We start from the raw sequence: 14,457 nt of genomic DNA, 5'->3' as shown, positions 1-14,457 counted from the left end.
ACCGACCGCTGGAATTACCTCTTGGCTGTAAAAGGGGTTTCCCTAATTTTATAAGTCAGTGGAGTTGTTCGTAAGAAAATATGCTGCAAGATTAGACAAGTTTACGCTAGAAAATTGCAGCCAGGCTTTGGTATTCGACTTGAACGATTTTTATATTTCCGACAGAGCCAAACAGTATGAAAAAAATTAGCAAAAAGATATAACAGCCCCGTTGTGTATCGGAATTCGTGTTTTTGTGAAAAAAAAAAAACAGTTAATTAGTGTTCTATGTCGAACAACACTACTCATATAAATGAGGTTGAGATTGTGGCCAAAGAAGACGTCGCTGCATCTGATTTAGCGCAATTGTTCGCCACTTCGCCATGGGAATGGTCAGAAGATGGGGTGTTTGCTTGGATGTCACATGTTGTGAATCAATTTGACCTGGATGCCTCAAATGTAAGAGTTTTTAGTATAACGTTATGGTGATGTACTTTTGTGTACATGTTTCATGTGTGGCTTATTAAGATTAAGGTGCATTTGTGTTTTTTTGTGCGTTAATGTAAGTTGTCTTGTCCAACAACATGGAAAAGTGCTTAGCGCCCCTGCCTGCATCCCAGAGGTACTAGGTTCAAGGCTTGTCGCTGCTACCATTGTGAATGTTTTCCTGGGCAAAACACTTTAACGGTAGTTGCTACAACCCAGTGGTCACTAATTGGTTGTCCAAATTATTAGCCATACATAAAAAAAAAGAAAATCCCCCCCAAAAATGTAATATACATGGTAACTAGTAAGCTGGCACGAGGTGTATGAACACCCGTGTTATATAACGTCTGTCGTTTTCAGGCCCCGAGAAAAAGGAAGTTACATTCATTTATTGCAGTTAAAGAATCTTCATATAAACGGAAAAGAACTTCAAATGTTCAGTCAAGATGAGTTTGAGAAAAAGGTTCCTTATGGAAACGTTCTGTGGGCTCACTTACAGTTCCTAAGCAGTTGTAATGTGCATGAGAATGTTCATGTTACAGGTATGCAATAATTTATTTGTGTTTTACAAAGGTTATATATAATAGCATGGGGTAAGATGGGATACCTTTTCATTTTAATTTCTTACTCCATTTGGAAGTAAACAAAAAAATTCAAAGAATTATAAAATGGTATGCTCATCCTCAAAGACCATTTTTTGTTTAAAACATGATCAGAATATTTAAATATTATATATTATATATGTCAAAGGTGTTCCACTTCTCCCACCCTACTATACACCTTCTTTAATCTATACACGTAATGAGTATGTAATATGATATTACAAACTGAAATGTTCTGTTTAAGTAGGTACATATTTTCCTTTTGTAAAAATTATTTGTTTTATCACTAAACTAACTATATATATTTACTCAGAAGTTCCAAACAACGAAACAAAGTTTTCTCCCGAAAAGCAAACCGTTGGTGCTAACACAGAAGTTTCAACAACTAACAAATATAAGAAGGATAGAAATCTAATATCCTGCCATCATAGAACTTCTTCTGTGTCTGGACGTGGTATGTTTAGTAGTTTAGATAACTGAATATTTATTAAATATCATTGTGAAACTTATGAGCCACTATATACATTTGAATGAATGAATGTAACTTACTTTACCTCGCATGGCCGGAAAAAGACAGTCATTATAACACGGGTTTAACACCTTGTGCCAGCTTACGACTTACCATGTATGTTACTTTGTGGGTGATTATTTTTTGGGGGATTTTTTTCAATTTTTTTATATATGGCTGATAATTTAGACAACCCATTAGTGACCACTGGGTTGGAGCAATTGTCGTTAATTGTTTAAAACATGATCAGGATATTTGGATATTATGTGCTAAAGGTGTTCTGTCTTCTCCCACCCTACTATATAAATTATTCTGTTACTAAATGCTACCAGTCAATATTGTAAAAAAAATTAGTAAATAGTTCTTATGAGCAAATGTTTATGTTAAGTTTCATTTTTTGTTTCTATCCTAATTTAACCAAAAACATGATAAAATTCATATATGTATAATTGTTGTAAAACGAGACTTTTTTTCTGTTGTGGGTATATGTGTCCTTGGGCAATGCACTTAATGGCAGTTGCTCCAACCCAGTGGTCATCAATGGGCTGCCTGACTTTGGCGAATTATATGCCATACATTAAAAATCCCCCCAAAATAATCACCCAAAAACTTAAGTAACATACATGGTAAATCGTATGCTTGCATGAGGTGTATGAACACACGTGTTATAACGACAGTCATTTTCCGGCCACGTGAAGATAAAGTATATTACATCCATTCATTATTTTTATCTTCTTGGCAGTTGAAGGCTATTACTGCAGTCTGCATGACATTGTTTTTCCATCTTTTTTGTAAATCTTACGACATATTTTTAATTCCAATAAGGTACATCTTACTACTTATGGGAATTCCTTCTTGCCTTGCTGCAAGATCCCCTTACATGTCCACAACTCATTAAATGGGTAAACATTAAAGAAGCAATATTTAAACTGGTGGATTCAAAACTTGTCTCTTGGTTGTGGGGGCAACATAAAAAGAAACCAGAAATGAATTACGAGACTGTGGGACGAGCATTAAGGTGATACCAATGCCTATTCAAAAGATTATTTTGTTAAATGGGTTTAGCAGCCACACTTTTATCTGATATTTTTTTTTTAGTTTTTACCTGCAGTTTTTTACTTGCTTTTATTTAAGTACTTTTACCTGTTTTCTATAGTTTTGTTCAAGTGTTTTTACCTTTAGCTTGTTTATAACGACTGTGGTTTTTTGTTGCATCCCTATCCCCTTTCTTTGATGATGTATTAGCCTGATTTTCGCTACTGTATTCTATGAAATAAATAAAAATTATATATATATGTTATTTTATTTGTTTATATAACCAAATTAAATTGATTTATCTTATGAAACAGTCAAGTTGTTTACTTTTTAGTTTTGCACTCATAAGTACCCACTACCCACTAATAACTATAACTGGTAATTATAACTATAACAAAAATTTATGTTTTAGGTATTACTATCAAAAAGGGATCCTTCGAAAAGTAGATGGGTACAGGTTAATGTACCAGTTTCGATTTCTGCCAAAAAATCTCACTGTTGTGCCTTCGGTGGAAAAATGCTCTGAAGACACAGAAACCTTTAAAAAAATTGATGAAGATTGGCCGTCATCTGTTCCTGTTAGATTAAGATCTGTTGGGGAAGAAGTCCAGCCGTTGTCTGTTGGGTTACCAGTATTAGCTGCTCTGTTTAAATCAGTTACATCTACTGAGTGCGTTCAAAGCATTCGCACGGAGAGTATACAAGATATTCAGCAAAAAGTAATCCATGTATTTAGCCTCTCACCCCATGGTGTAGTGTCTGAAGTACAATTTGCACCCAAGCAGACAGTTCTGCTTGAAAAAGAGAAACCAGAATTTGAACAGGTTGTGCAAAGGGACATTACTCCGGAAAACTCTATTTCAAATAAAGTTATTTTGCCTCAAACTGACCAACTACCTGCATCAGAACCTTGTTTGTTGTCTAGTATTTCACCAGGTAGTTATTCACCTGCAGAATCGGCAAAAATTCTTTTTGCTCGTAACCAGTCCGGTTTAATTACTTACGACCGTGCGCAATTAAAAAACTCCCGCTGTTCAGTTTCTGTAAGTTATAATAGATCTGCTTATCAATACATGGTGGATTGTAGGAGGGAAAACAACAAGGTTCATATCTCTTCAACATGGGTAGGTGTATGAAATAGGACACAAGTAGTATAACAACTGTCAATGCCTCACTATGCGAGGATAAATAGGTTCCATTTTCTATTCATTAGTTTATAATAATATTGCCATTTACTTAATGTGACTTAAAAATGAGATAATTAGTAATGTATATATTTTTATGTTTTATTTTCTATTTTTTTAATGAGAAAAATTTGTAGATTATTTTTATGTTTTATTATATTTTTCACAATATGTAGGTACCGGAGAAAGTATCTCAGGAATTACTTGACCATTGGAAACTCCTGCCAGTAATTGAAGAACACAACGAGAATACAAACTCAAATGTTCTGTTCAAGACGGTAAATATATTCTCATTGAAAAAGTTGCTGTCTGTTTTATCACTGAACTGATTATATATTTTACCTATACTAATTTACAGTTGTAAAGTTTGTAATTTGCCCCTTTTATTTCTTACTTAACACCATACGCCCAGTTTTATCAATGATAAAATAACTTTATTTGTCTTTTCTATAATGGTAGTGAAATTTAGGCAATAATGAAAAAGAAATGGCAGGATAAGGCGACAAAACAACAGTTGTTAAAACACTCTTACAGTCAAAAACATATTTACGTCTAATTGGAAGAAAATAAGCGTGGTCGCTAGACCTATCTTATTGAATATTGTATAAGCAATTGTGGCTTAACAACTTATTAAAATTTGTTATACTTGTTTTCACAGAAATACAGGATAACGAACCAATATGCCTGCCAAAAGTCTAAAGTATTTGGCAAACTTTTTACAGTTCCAACTGATTTATCGATAAAAACATCAAACAATTCCAAAAAATCAGCCATACCCTTGCTAAACTTTTCCGAAGATATTGTGCATTCAAATGAAGACAGAGTCGAATCAATTTTAAGTTCTGATATAAATTCTTCTTGTTTAGAGTCAAAAACTAGAAATTCTGATTTATTTTTACAAAAGAAACGAACTAAGTACAGAGATATAGCAACGACAAAACCTGTTGTTAAAACTGTTGTTGAATTAACTTTTGATAATGATTTTGTTTAATTATTAATAAATTTTGTTTCATATCAGCCAGGTTGTATGAAAACTTTATAGATCAGATCTTGTTTATAGCTGTCTAAGGGCCAGCATTGAAGGTATGCATCTGGTGTTCTCATAATAATTGACTTAAATAAATGAATGTAATGTAACTTAGTTTATTCTCGCATGGCTGGAAAACGAGAGTCGCTATAACATGAGCTTACGATTTACCATGTATGTTACATATGATGTGGATTATTTTGTTGTTTTTATTTGTGATTATACATGACTGATAATTTGGACAACCCATTAATGACCACTGGGTTGAAGCAATTACCGTTACGTTACGTGTCTTGAACAAGGACACATACACCCACAATGATAGCAGCGACGAGCCTCGAACTCGTTATCTCTATGGTTGAGGCCCCCGCGTCAACTTTTTTTGCCACAGCGCCGGACTTCATTACGAAACAGTAATCTTGCAAATACGATTGCAACATTGTTATAAATAGATTCGATTTGGTTTTCATTTGTTTATTCGCAAACTTTGAACGATTTGAATGCGCAAATATATATGCACGGCTTCCGTGGACCCGTTCACAGCCCTATATAAGCGCAAGAAGATGGACTGCAAAGGTACACTATTCTACCTGGAATACCATCAAGGTGGAAAGTGACGAGATAGAACGTTTTAAACGTATGTAGTTGAATTTTGACCTAACTTACGCCTCTTACCATTTCGTTAAATAGATATTATTCATAATTATACATTGCGGTGGTGATAAAAGACACATGTCAGAATGAGAAACACCGTATTTACTGTTGTACTGGTCGTCGTGTGTTTTCATACTTTATATGGTAAGTTTTGTTAAATAAAGTACAGATTGCCTGCAAAGTTAAATCTGGTTTAAGCTATATCTTGCGTTTGCTCTAATTGCATCAAGTTATGTTTTTATAGGTTCTGATGCACAACTCTCGGAGTTAAACCAAGACGCGTCTAATCGCCATAAGCGTTCTCAACCTACGTACCATGTGATTAACACATGCATGAGACGCGAATTTGCAAATACCATCCGAGGGGGCGTAAAAGTTCCGTGGACCTACACAGCAACACTCTTTTTAGTTGATACACTATATGCCAATTGTAATGTTATGTCAGTATTTTTTGTTATAATTATGTCTTGCAAATATTTCATAATATAATTTCCGTAGGTCGTTACAACCCGAAGGACTAATTGCATGTACTAATCGGACTGTAAACTACGAGGTTGAGCGATTTAGAAGAATCGTGGCGGATTGCATGGCGGTATTTTAAGTGAACAGGTGTGTAAGATACATTGTTAGTGCGTATGCAAAGTCTATACGGTGGCAGATTTAAAATACTTTGCCTTTGCAGATTCCGTTACAATTTAAACAGGAGCACCGACAAGAAAACAAACAAGTTTCTATTTATTATAATTTACATATACCCAGAAATTACCTGTATACCCTGCTACGTGAATTGTGTTGTGTACATGCCAATATACTATGTATGTGAAAGAACGTTATACGCTTGAAATTAGCTCTTAAGAAAAGACAATATTAAACCAGTTTTTGACACAAAACGTCAATGAAGGCGCTGCATGTTTATTTTACTGCGTGTAACATTAACATCTAAGTTGGGTTCGATTTAGTTTCTTTATAGCCTGCCCCGTGCAATTAAAAATAAATAAATAGCACGGTGGGGAAAGTGGGACACGGGGTAAAATAGGAGAGTTTAAGGAGATCTTCTTTAATGCTAAACAGAGTAATATTACATTGTTACCGGGTTATTCGACAGTATTTTTACGACCATAAACAGCGAGCGCCAAAACTGATTAGTATTACCACTGTTTCTCAACCTTTTTAGCTTGCGGACTGGTAAAATTTTGAAACAAATTTTCGGACCGGTAAACCTTGGCCTAGCACAAAACTCGCAGCATTGTGACGTGCGATAAAATCCAAAGTAGACCATGTCTATGTTACGTCACAAGGCTGCAAACTCTATGTTACGTCACAAGGCTGCAAACTCTATGTTACGTCACAAGGCTGCAAACTCTATGTTACGTCACAAGGCTGCAAACTCTATGTTACGTCACAAGGCTGCAAACTCTATGTTACGTCACAAGGCTGCAAACTCTATGTTACGTCACAAGGCTGCAAACTCTATGTTACGTCACAAGGCTGCAAACTCTATGTTACGTCACAAAGCTGCAAATTACGGAACTGGCGAAGTTCTGAATCAGATTAATATTTGATGTTTAATTTCTTTTATCAATGGACAAGACTTCAACATTTTGCATTTTGGAATTGAGGTATAAAATTGAAATATATATGGTAGACCGGCAGGAAAGTTGACGCGGACAATCACCGGTCCGCGGACCGACGGTTGAGAACCACCATAGATATATCTATGGAACCACTGTTGTAAAATGTAAACAATAAAAATTGGTGGTAAATAGAAATAGTCTTTTTCAATAGTTGGAAATGAGCATAAAAGGATTCTAATTTTTGATCACATTACAAATAAAAAATACTTTGTTTCCAAGTTTAAATCATCGATCCAGTATGTTTGCAATAAGTACAATAATACCCAACCTTAAGTTTGTTTGCACTTTAATGATGTATATGTAAGCGGTAATTTATATATATTACCAAGATGGGGTGTTGAAAATATATATTTGAAAATTAGAGTCACAGGCATTTGGAGAGTTTATTTAGGAGAAGGCGTTTATGCGAAGAAATAGTCTAGCAATACCATTATTTAGCCAAAATTTAAACTTCATTATAAGTTAATATAAATTTTCTGCCATAAAAGTTTAGAATCCATTTGCACAATCTATTAGTTAAAAGAATTATTCCTTCTTATCCCAAGTTCCATTTTACCCCACCTTACTATACTTGTATAATATATGGTATACGCGCTTATTAACACCCACGAACGATCTCATCGCTTTCCGGCGGAAATGATCACCTCAAATTTTCAAGAATTTCTTTATGAACCAAATTGAAAAGCACCAAACGAATCAAATGCAGCGATTTATACAAACATGAAGCGTATTATTTCATTTTTGGTAACATTTAAACGTGGTATGAGACACACAAACGGTGAGACAAACAAACGGTGTCTCATCGAAGCAAGTTAAACGGAAAGAAACGTTTTCTGGTTAAAATATTTCTTTATCCTTCGTATTAAAAGTAACACTATAGACTTTATTTTTATAGAAGTAAAGTTACAGAGAAATGGTTGTGTAAGATTGAAATACCGCGTATACCGCTTATGCACGGGTGGAGTATGAGTATACCACGTATGCTGCAGCTTCGTAAGCGATTATTTTTTGACTGTTTGGTTGACAATTTATAAAACCCATTCGTGATAACCGAGTTCTAACGATTGAAGGTAGTTAAGTGTCTTTCCTCAGAACCAGAGTCATGGAAACAACGAGTAGTCCAATTGCCGTCTTTGTGTGTTCAAAATAGAGCAAAAGCAGTGACTTTCGCATTGAATTTAAACGAAGTTTTATTTGCGATTTCCTTTTGTGGGAAGGCGTAAAACAGCTTCTATTTACCTTACCAAACATTTTTTGAAAAAATATATAAATTTAGCCGCATTAAATGACTAAAATGTTACAAATCAACCGCTTCCAAATCAATTTTTTGACTTTTTTTTATACAGAAAACAAATAACACATGTTTTTAGACTTTTCAACCTTTAAATTTATTTTGAAATCCAAGTTTTCTTTCAAATTACCGAAAAACATGCATTTTCCCCATACCGCTGTGTGTTATTTTGGAAACAAGATGGCGATCACTTTACCTTTTACGTAACAATGGGTTGGACTACTCGGTATTTCTATGGCTCTGCTCAGAACAAACGTCCGCAATCGTAGAGAGAACTAATTATATTAGTTAAATTATATTATTTCTCTATGGTAGCAGAATATCTTAAACCACTTCATGACGTAGTAATCTCTTGCAAATACGATTGCGACATTGTTATAAATAGATTCGATTCGATTTGGTTTTTATTTGTTTATTCGCAAACTTTGAACGATTTGAATGCGCAAATATATATGCACGGCTTCCGTGGAGCCGTTCACAGCCCTATATAAGCGCAAGAAGATGGACTGCAAAGGTACACTATTCTACCTGGAATACCATCAAGGTGGAAAGTGACGAGATAGAACGTTTTAAACGTATGTAGTTGAATTTTGACCTAACTTACCCCTCTTACCTTTTCGTTAAATAGATATTATTCATAATTATACATTGCGGTGGTGATAAAAGACGCATATCAGAATGAGAAACACCGTATTTACTGTTGTACTGGTCGTCGTGTGTTTTCATACTTTATATGGTAAGTTTTGTTAAATAAAGTACAGATTGCCTGCAAAGTTTAAGGTATCTTGCGTTTGGTTTAAGCTATCTTGCGTTTGCGCTAATTGCATTAAGTTATGTTTTTATAGGTTCTGATGCACAACTCTCGGAGTTAAACCAAGACGCGTCTAATCGCCATAGGCGTTCTCAACCTACGTACCATTTAATTGACACATGCATGAGACGCGAACTTGACAATACCATCCGAGGGGGCGTAGAAGTTCCCTGGACTTACAGAGCAACATACTTTTTAGTTCAAACACTATATGCCAATTGTAATGTTATGTCAGTATTTTTTGTTTTAATTATGTCTTGCAAATATTTCATAATATAATTTCCGTAGGTCGTTACAACCCGAAGGACTAATTGCATGTACTAATCGGACTGTAAACTTCGAGGTTGAACGATTTGGAAGAATCGTGGCGGATTGCATGGCGGTATTTTAAATAAACAGGTGTGTATGATGCAGTCGGACAAAGGAAGATAAGACACATTTTTATTCTATTTTCCGTCCTATTTGGTATAGTTCAAAGAATTATAAAACCATATCCCCACGACTCCCGTATAGACCGCTGTTAATTGTTTATAACACGATCAGGAAATTTTAATATTATGTTCCAAAGGTGTTCCATCTTTCCCCACCCTACTATACATTAGATACGTTAGCACGTATCATAAGTCTACGTTGGCAGATTTATATCTCCTTGTTTTTACAGATTCCGTTACAATTTAAACAGGAGCACCGGCAAGAAAACGAACAAGTTTCTATTTATTACGTACCCAGAAATTACCTGTATGTACCCTGTTATGTGCATTGTAATGTGTACCATTATATACATGCTAATAAAATCTGTATACATGAAAGCACATTTTCCGATTTAAATTGGCCATTAAGAAAAGACAAAATAACCAGGTTTTCGACACGGGGTCAATGAAAACGCTGCACGGAGCATGTTTATATTGCTGCGTGTAAAACAACATTGATGTTTAATTTTAGCATTTGATACTTTATCCTGCCTATAGTGCAAATACTAACAATATAGAATACTATAGGGAAAGATGGGACACCTTAAGCATATAACATTCAAAAACTCTGATTGTGTTTTAAACAATTAACAACGGTCTATGGCAGTCGTTAGGATACGGTTTTATAATTTTTTGATTGTTCTTTGTTTACTACCAAATAGGACGAGAATATAATGATAAGGTGTCCCATCCTCCCCAACCTACTATATATGTTAACGTCTTTTAAAATTCTGGGCACCATTGCTAAACAACTGCTTAAAGAACAAGCCATTAGGGCAAAACTTGTTTGTTTATTTTAATTGATTTCATCGGAGAACATTTACCATCAGCTGAAAATAGCCCTGGCTTTGCATTATCGCTTGAAAAAATAGTCGATTCTGTTATTTTAGCGGCCGTGCTTCTATCGGCAATTTTGCTTGGATTAAAACCGCTTGACCATAAACTGCTCTTCTGTTTTGCTTCATTGCTCCAGCAAGGAGTCGATTCTTCGATCTCTGTCGTTGGTTTCTTCCCTCTTATATAATTGATCAACCCGTTTGAATTAGCGCTAGTTATAACGTCCGTAACTCTATTCTCCTGTCCACCCATAACTCTGCTTTGCGAAGATCGGTTCTTCGAAACATAGCCGTTGTTACTGCGTATTCCAACATGCGGTCGGCTTTCTTCAACTACGTTGCAACCATTGGACAAGCTACATTTCATCTCAAATGACTTAACGAACGACCTTGGACTCAACGGTTCTTGTTTTTGAGACATAACGCTTGATCGAAACGTGTTTGAGAGTTTGATTTTGTGAGTTTTGTTCGTTTCAGGCGATACAGCACCGTCGCCTTGTGTATCGAAAACTGTCGATTTCTTTTGAAGTGATTTTCGAACTCTCGGTTTAGTTTGCCCGCTGTCTGATGAAAACACAGTCGATGTTGTATTTCGACTCGTGTACTTCCAAGCTGCGCAAAATGCATTGAGATTTATTGTACTTAAAATGTATTACCATGTAGCCCAATAGCCCATATGTTTGCTATATACTGCAGGCTTTTTTATTCTATTCTGCATGAGTGGCGTCCTGCGACGTGACAAGCTATGCGAACCAAGATATAAGCTGGAGTTGTCCCCTTATTCCATACAGCGGCCTTAATATAAGGACCAGAGCGCGCATAACAAGAGTTAGGTCAGCATATAAGGTTTATGTCTTTACACCAAAAACAAGGAAACCACGTCTTTTCAACATACGCCGAATACACCAGTGAGCATCTGTGGGGTGACACAGGACACCTTTAGTACAGAATGTCCAAACGCCCTGATCGTGTTTTAAACAAATAACAACGGTCTATGCGAGACGTAAGGAAACGATTTTATAATTTTTTGAATATTTTGTTTACTACCAAATGGGCCAAGAAAATGTAGTAAAAAGGCACGCCATCTGCCCCCACCCTACTATATGATACGAACATTGTAGTTTCATAAATATCTACAAGAACAGTTATATATCGGTTAAAAACCTGTTTTTGGTCTTGAAATTCCCACCGATTGTTGAGAATCGGGGTAATGCGGGTCGTTAAACACAGTTGAAGACAAGTTGTTGCCAACTGCTCGTTTTGATCTACATGGAGCAGTGGAAGGCCTCTGCTGGTTGCTTTCATTGAACATTGGTATCTTACTTATATTTGCTGTGGGAGAGATTGTAAAAGGGTTCATTAAATCGGGAATAAAGCAGTTGTGAGTTTCGCTGTAAATGAATGAATGCACAAATGTAACTTTCTTTACCCTCGCGTGGCTAGAAAACGACAGTCGTTAAACACCCGCGTTTTAATCTGTTGCATACACCTCGTGCCAGCTTACGAGTTACCGCGCATGTAACCTTTGTGGTTACTTCTGGTGTATTTTTTGTTTAACTCAACATATAGAGTGAAAATCCACACATTTGTTAAACTATTTTCGGTAACAAAGATAAAACAATCGTTTGCTGCATATAGCTTATATAGGAAAGTTAGGAAATACCCAAAAAAGGGGTGTGTTCTGTATGATTTAGAAAGCGTTCAATGTTTCTCTTAATAAAACACCCATGCAACTTGTACAGGATTTACCTTTTGGAAACTTTTGTTTTACATTCGCGTTGCCATTAGTTTGGAAAATATTGTTTGTGTTTCTTGGTTGTTGATTAATACGCTTCGGTTGAGGTGTAGGGCGTTCCGTTTCGCCCATGTTGAAAATGCTTGACTTGTAAGTGTTACTGACTATTCAGGTGAAAAAAATCAATTTAGCTCGCCCAATAAGTGTCTTGCTTTCTGTATATCGGCCAAGAACTAAGCGCTACATTTAAATAACGTTGGTATTTTAGAGCCTAAACGGTCCGTATAAGCGCCAGTACGAAAAGGTATAGAAGAGTGCATCACAAACTTGTCGCACTAAACAGATACTTTTTACATTTTTTTTGTTTTCAACAGTACTAGCAAACTCAGCCACTAATGTGTAAGACTTCGGTAGCACCACTCTGTTTAATTGACAAGATGATATGCATAAAGAATGTTCATGACGCTTTAAAGTAAACATGGTGCATGAGTTCGTCACTAACTCTAGTGGCCCCAAGCCAAAAAGGGTTGAAGATCGCTGGTTTACTTAACCTGCTTGGATATTTTATACTAAAACAGTCAATTCGAATCTGTACTCTACTACGATGAATCAGCATTTATTTATAAATGTAACTGCGGCTGACCAGAAAATATTTATAAAGTTTTAAACCTGACTCACCCGGTCTGCAGGCTTGACTTCCAGTCTGTGGGTTGACATCCTGATTAAACATTTTATAACTTTTGGTTTAAAACCAAAACTGTAATAAAAACGAATCACGTTATACAGGATATAAGTCGTATATACCTGCTTGCGTTTAGTTTAATATATATATATATATATATATATATATATGTATGTACCTTATTTTACTTTGATAGTTTCATTTCAAGCTTGCTTTTACTTACATGGGTGCCTTGTCTTGAAATAGGATAGCAGGACATTTATATTTCTCACGTTACACCCACATTGTTATGACACAAAGGTTCGTATGGCGTCACTATTACTGTATCGTAACGTAACATTGCCCATTCATAAAAATTAGGCTAATTGAAACATATTTGGTGGCTAGGGGACCATTTTTTGTAGCCTTGATTGTAAATAGCAAGCAAATATATATGAAAAAGTCGTTTTGAAAAGCGTCACTTATTTATTCTTGTGTGATTGACTTCAGACACATTTTTTTTATTGATTACATAATATTGTGCGTTTTGATGTGTTTTCAATTTTAATATGACTGGGATTTTTGACAATATTTTTAGTATGACTTGGATTTTTGATTGCTAGATTGTCCTAAAATGTTAAATGTTTAAATTGAGTCTTGGACCTACTTTCTTTGATTGCAGTCGTATGACTTTTGCGCAAAACTAAAGTAAAATTGTATGCCGTTAACCTAAAACTTTCATTTCAAGCAACTTTTAAAATATTTGTTGCGTGGCTTGCGTTTAAAAATAAACTAAAACACGTCACTGAAACTTGAAGCCGTTTTACGTAACGTCGTTGTAACGATTCCGTCTCACGTATATTTCTTCTGTTATTTATGTAGTGTTCAAATGTTAAGCGTAAGCTTGCAGTCATAGATTTAAGCACAAAGCGATAGTGCTACCTACTTGGGGCATATATCCGGGTCAGCCAGCACACGCAGAGGACAGCATGTCTTTGGGTATGCGTCCAGTCTTTATTTAGTGCGAGGCAAGCCAGGCACACCGATGCCAACGTCGTATTTTCCTCACAATTACTTCCGGTAAAGGCCCGGGTCCGATCAGATCTCAGAGCAAGCGTCTCAGTTGGCAATTTTCTCAGGACGCTCAAAATAGAAGTTGTTCTACGCCCGTCGCCTAATGAAATTAAACGCTCATAACTTAGTTGTGTAGTAATTGCTTCAGTACAGTTTTTGCAGCGTGCAGTGTAACAGAAACTGAGTGTGGTCCTAATGCTCATTTAAAAGTAGTTGATGGTGAAACTAAAAGTTTAGGCTTTTAAATTGGTCGACGTTTTTGTGGTAGAATATTGCTTTAGTGGAATCTCGAGCAGGGTAGATTTTTATACCAGTAAAATTAAACGCGTTTCGAAATGTGACTATAGTTTAGATTCAGAAGAATAAACTCGTTTCGTATTTGTAAAAACGTATAATGTGACGATGTGCTAAGTGCTGGGAAAATGGGCCAACTCTGCTCTAATTCATACAGCAGGCCCCCTATTTGACGT

At 35.7% G+C, this 14,457-nt stretch overlaps 2 protein-coding genes and 2 long non-coding RNA genes across 7 annotated transcripts; 3 read left to right on the top strand and 1 right to left on the bottom strand.

Moving 5' to 3' along the window:
* Positions 1-109: 109 nt before the first annotated feature.
* Positions 110-4,811, top strand: elf (transcription factor protein). Of its 3 annotated transcripts, none has more exon segments than NM_001078221.1 (7): positions 110-438; positions 863-1,007; positions 1,381-1,521; positions 2,401-2,593; positions 3,023-3,734; positions 3,971-4,072; positions 4,453-4,811. In NM_001078221.1, coding segments are annotated over 3 exon segments (486 nt in total). In that variant the 5' UTR covers positions 110-438; positions 863-1,007; positions 1,381-1,521; positions 2,401-2,593; positions 3,023-3,683; the 3' UTR covers positions 4,786-4,811.
* Positions 4,812-5,070: 259 nt separating this feature from the next.
* LOC108950081 lies at positions 5,071-6,303 on the top strand. Its single transcript, XR_001975052.2, has 4 exons — positions 5,071-5,619; positions 5,720-5,915; positions 5,974-6,084; positions 6,158-6,303. It is a non-coding gene; the product is annotated as an uncharacterized LOC108950081 (long non-coding RNA).
* Positions 6,304-8,887: 2,584 nt separating this feature from the next.
* LOC113474839 lies at positions 8,888-10,006 on the top strand. The gene is made up of 4 exons (XR_003396544.1): positions 8,888-9,136; positions 9,246-9,441; positions 9,500-9,610; positions 9,873-10,006. It is a non-coding gene; the product is annotated as an uncharacterized LOC113474839 (long non-coding RNA).
* A 369-nt stretch (positions 10,007-10,375) lies between these two features.
* On the bottom strand, positions 10,376-13,729 carry LOC100183365. Of its 2 annotated transcripts, none has more exons than XM_026837558.1 (5): positions 13,158-13,729; positions 12,931-13,009; positions 12,267-12,416; positions 11,682-11,849; positions 10,376-11,129 (listed from the first exon to the last, which is right to left on the bottom strand). In XM_026837558.1, the coding sequence occupies exons 2-5, from the start codon at positions 12,980-12,982 to the stop codon at positions 10,453-10,455; spliced, it is 1,047 nt and encodes a 348-aa protein (XP_026693359.1). In that variant the 5' UTR covers positions 12,983-13,009; positions 13,158-13,729; the 3' UTR covers positions 10,376-10,452. The 2 variants fall into 2 exon arrangements, with proteins under 2 accessions (XP_026693359.1, XP_002126545.1); XM_002126509.4 differs by having other exon boundaries at positions 13,113-13,162.
* Between the last annotated feature and the right edge of the window lie 728 nt (positions 13,730-14,457).

The sequence above is a fragment of the Ciona intestinalis genome, chromosome 14 (assembly GCF_000224145.3).
Source record: "Ciona intestinalis chromosome 14, KH, whole genome shotgun sequence".
Taxonomy (NCBI): domain Eukaryota; kingdom Metazoa; phylum Chordata; class Ascidiacea; order Phlebobranchia; family Cionidae; genus Ciona; species Ciona intestinalis.
The sequence above is the reverse complement of the archived record's forward strand: the minus strand, read 5'-3'. Positions and strand labels throughout refer to the sequence as shown.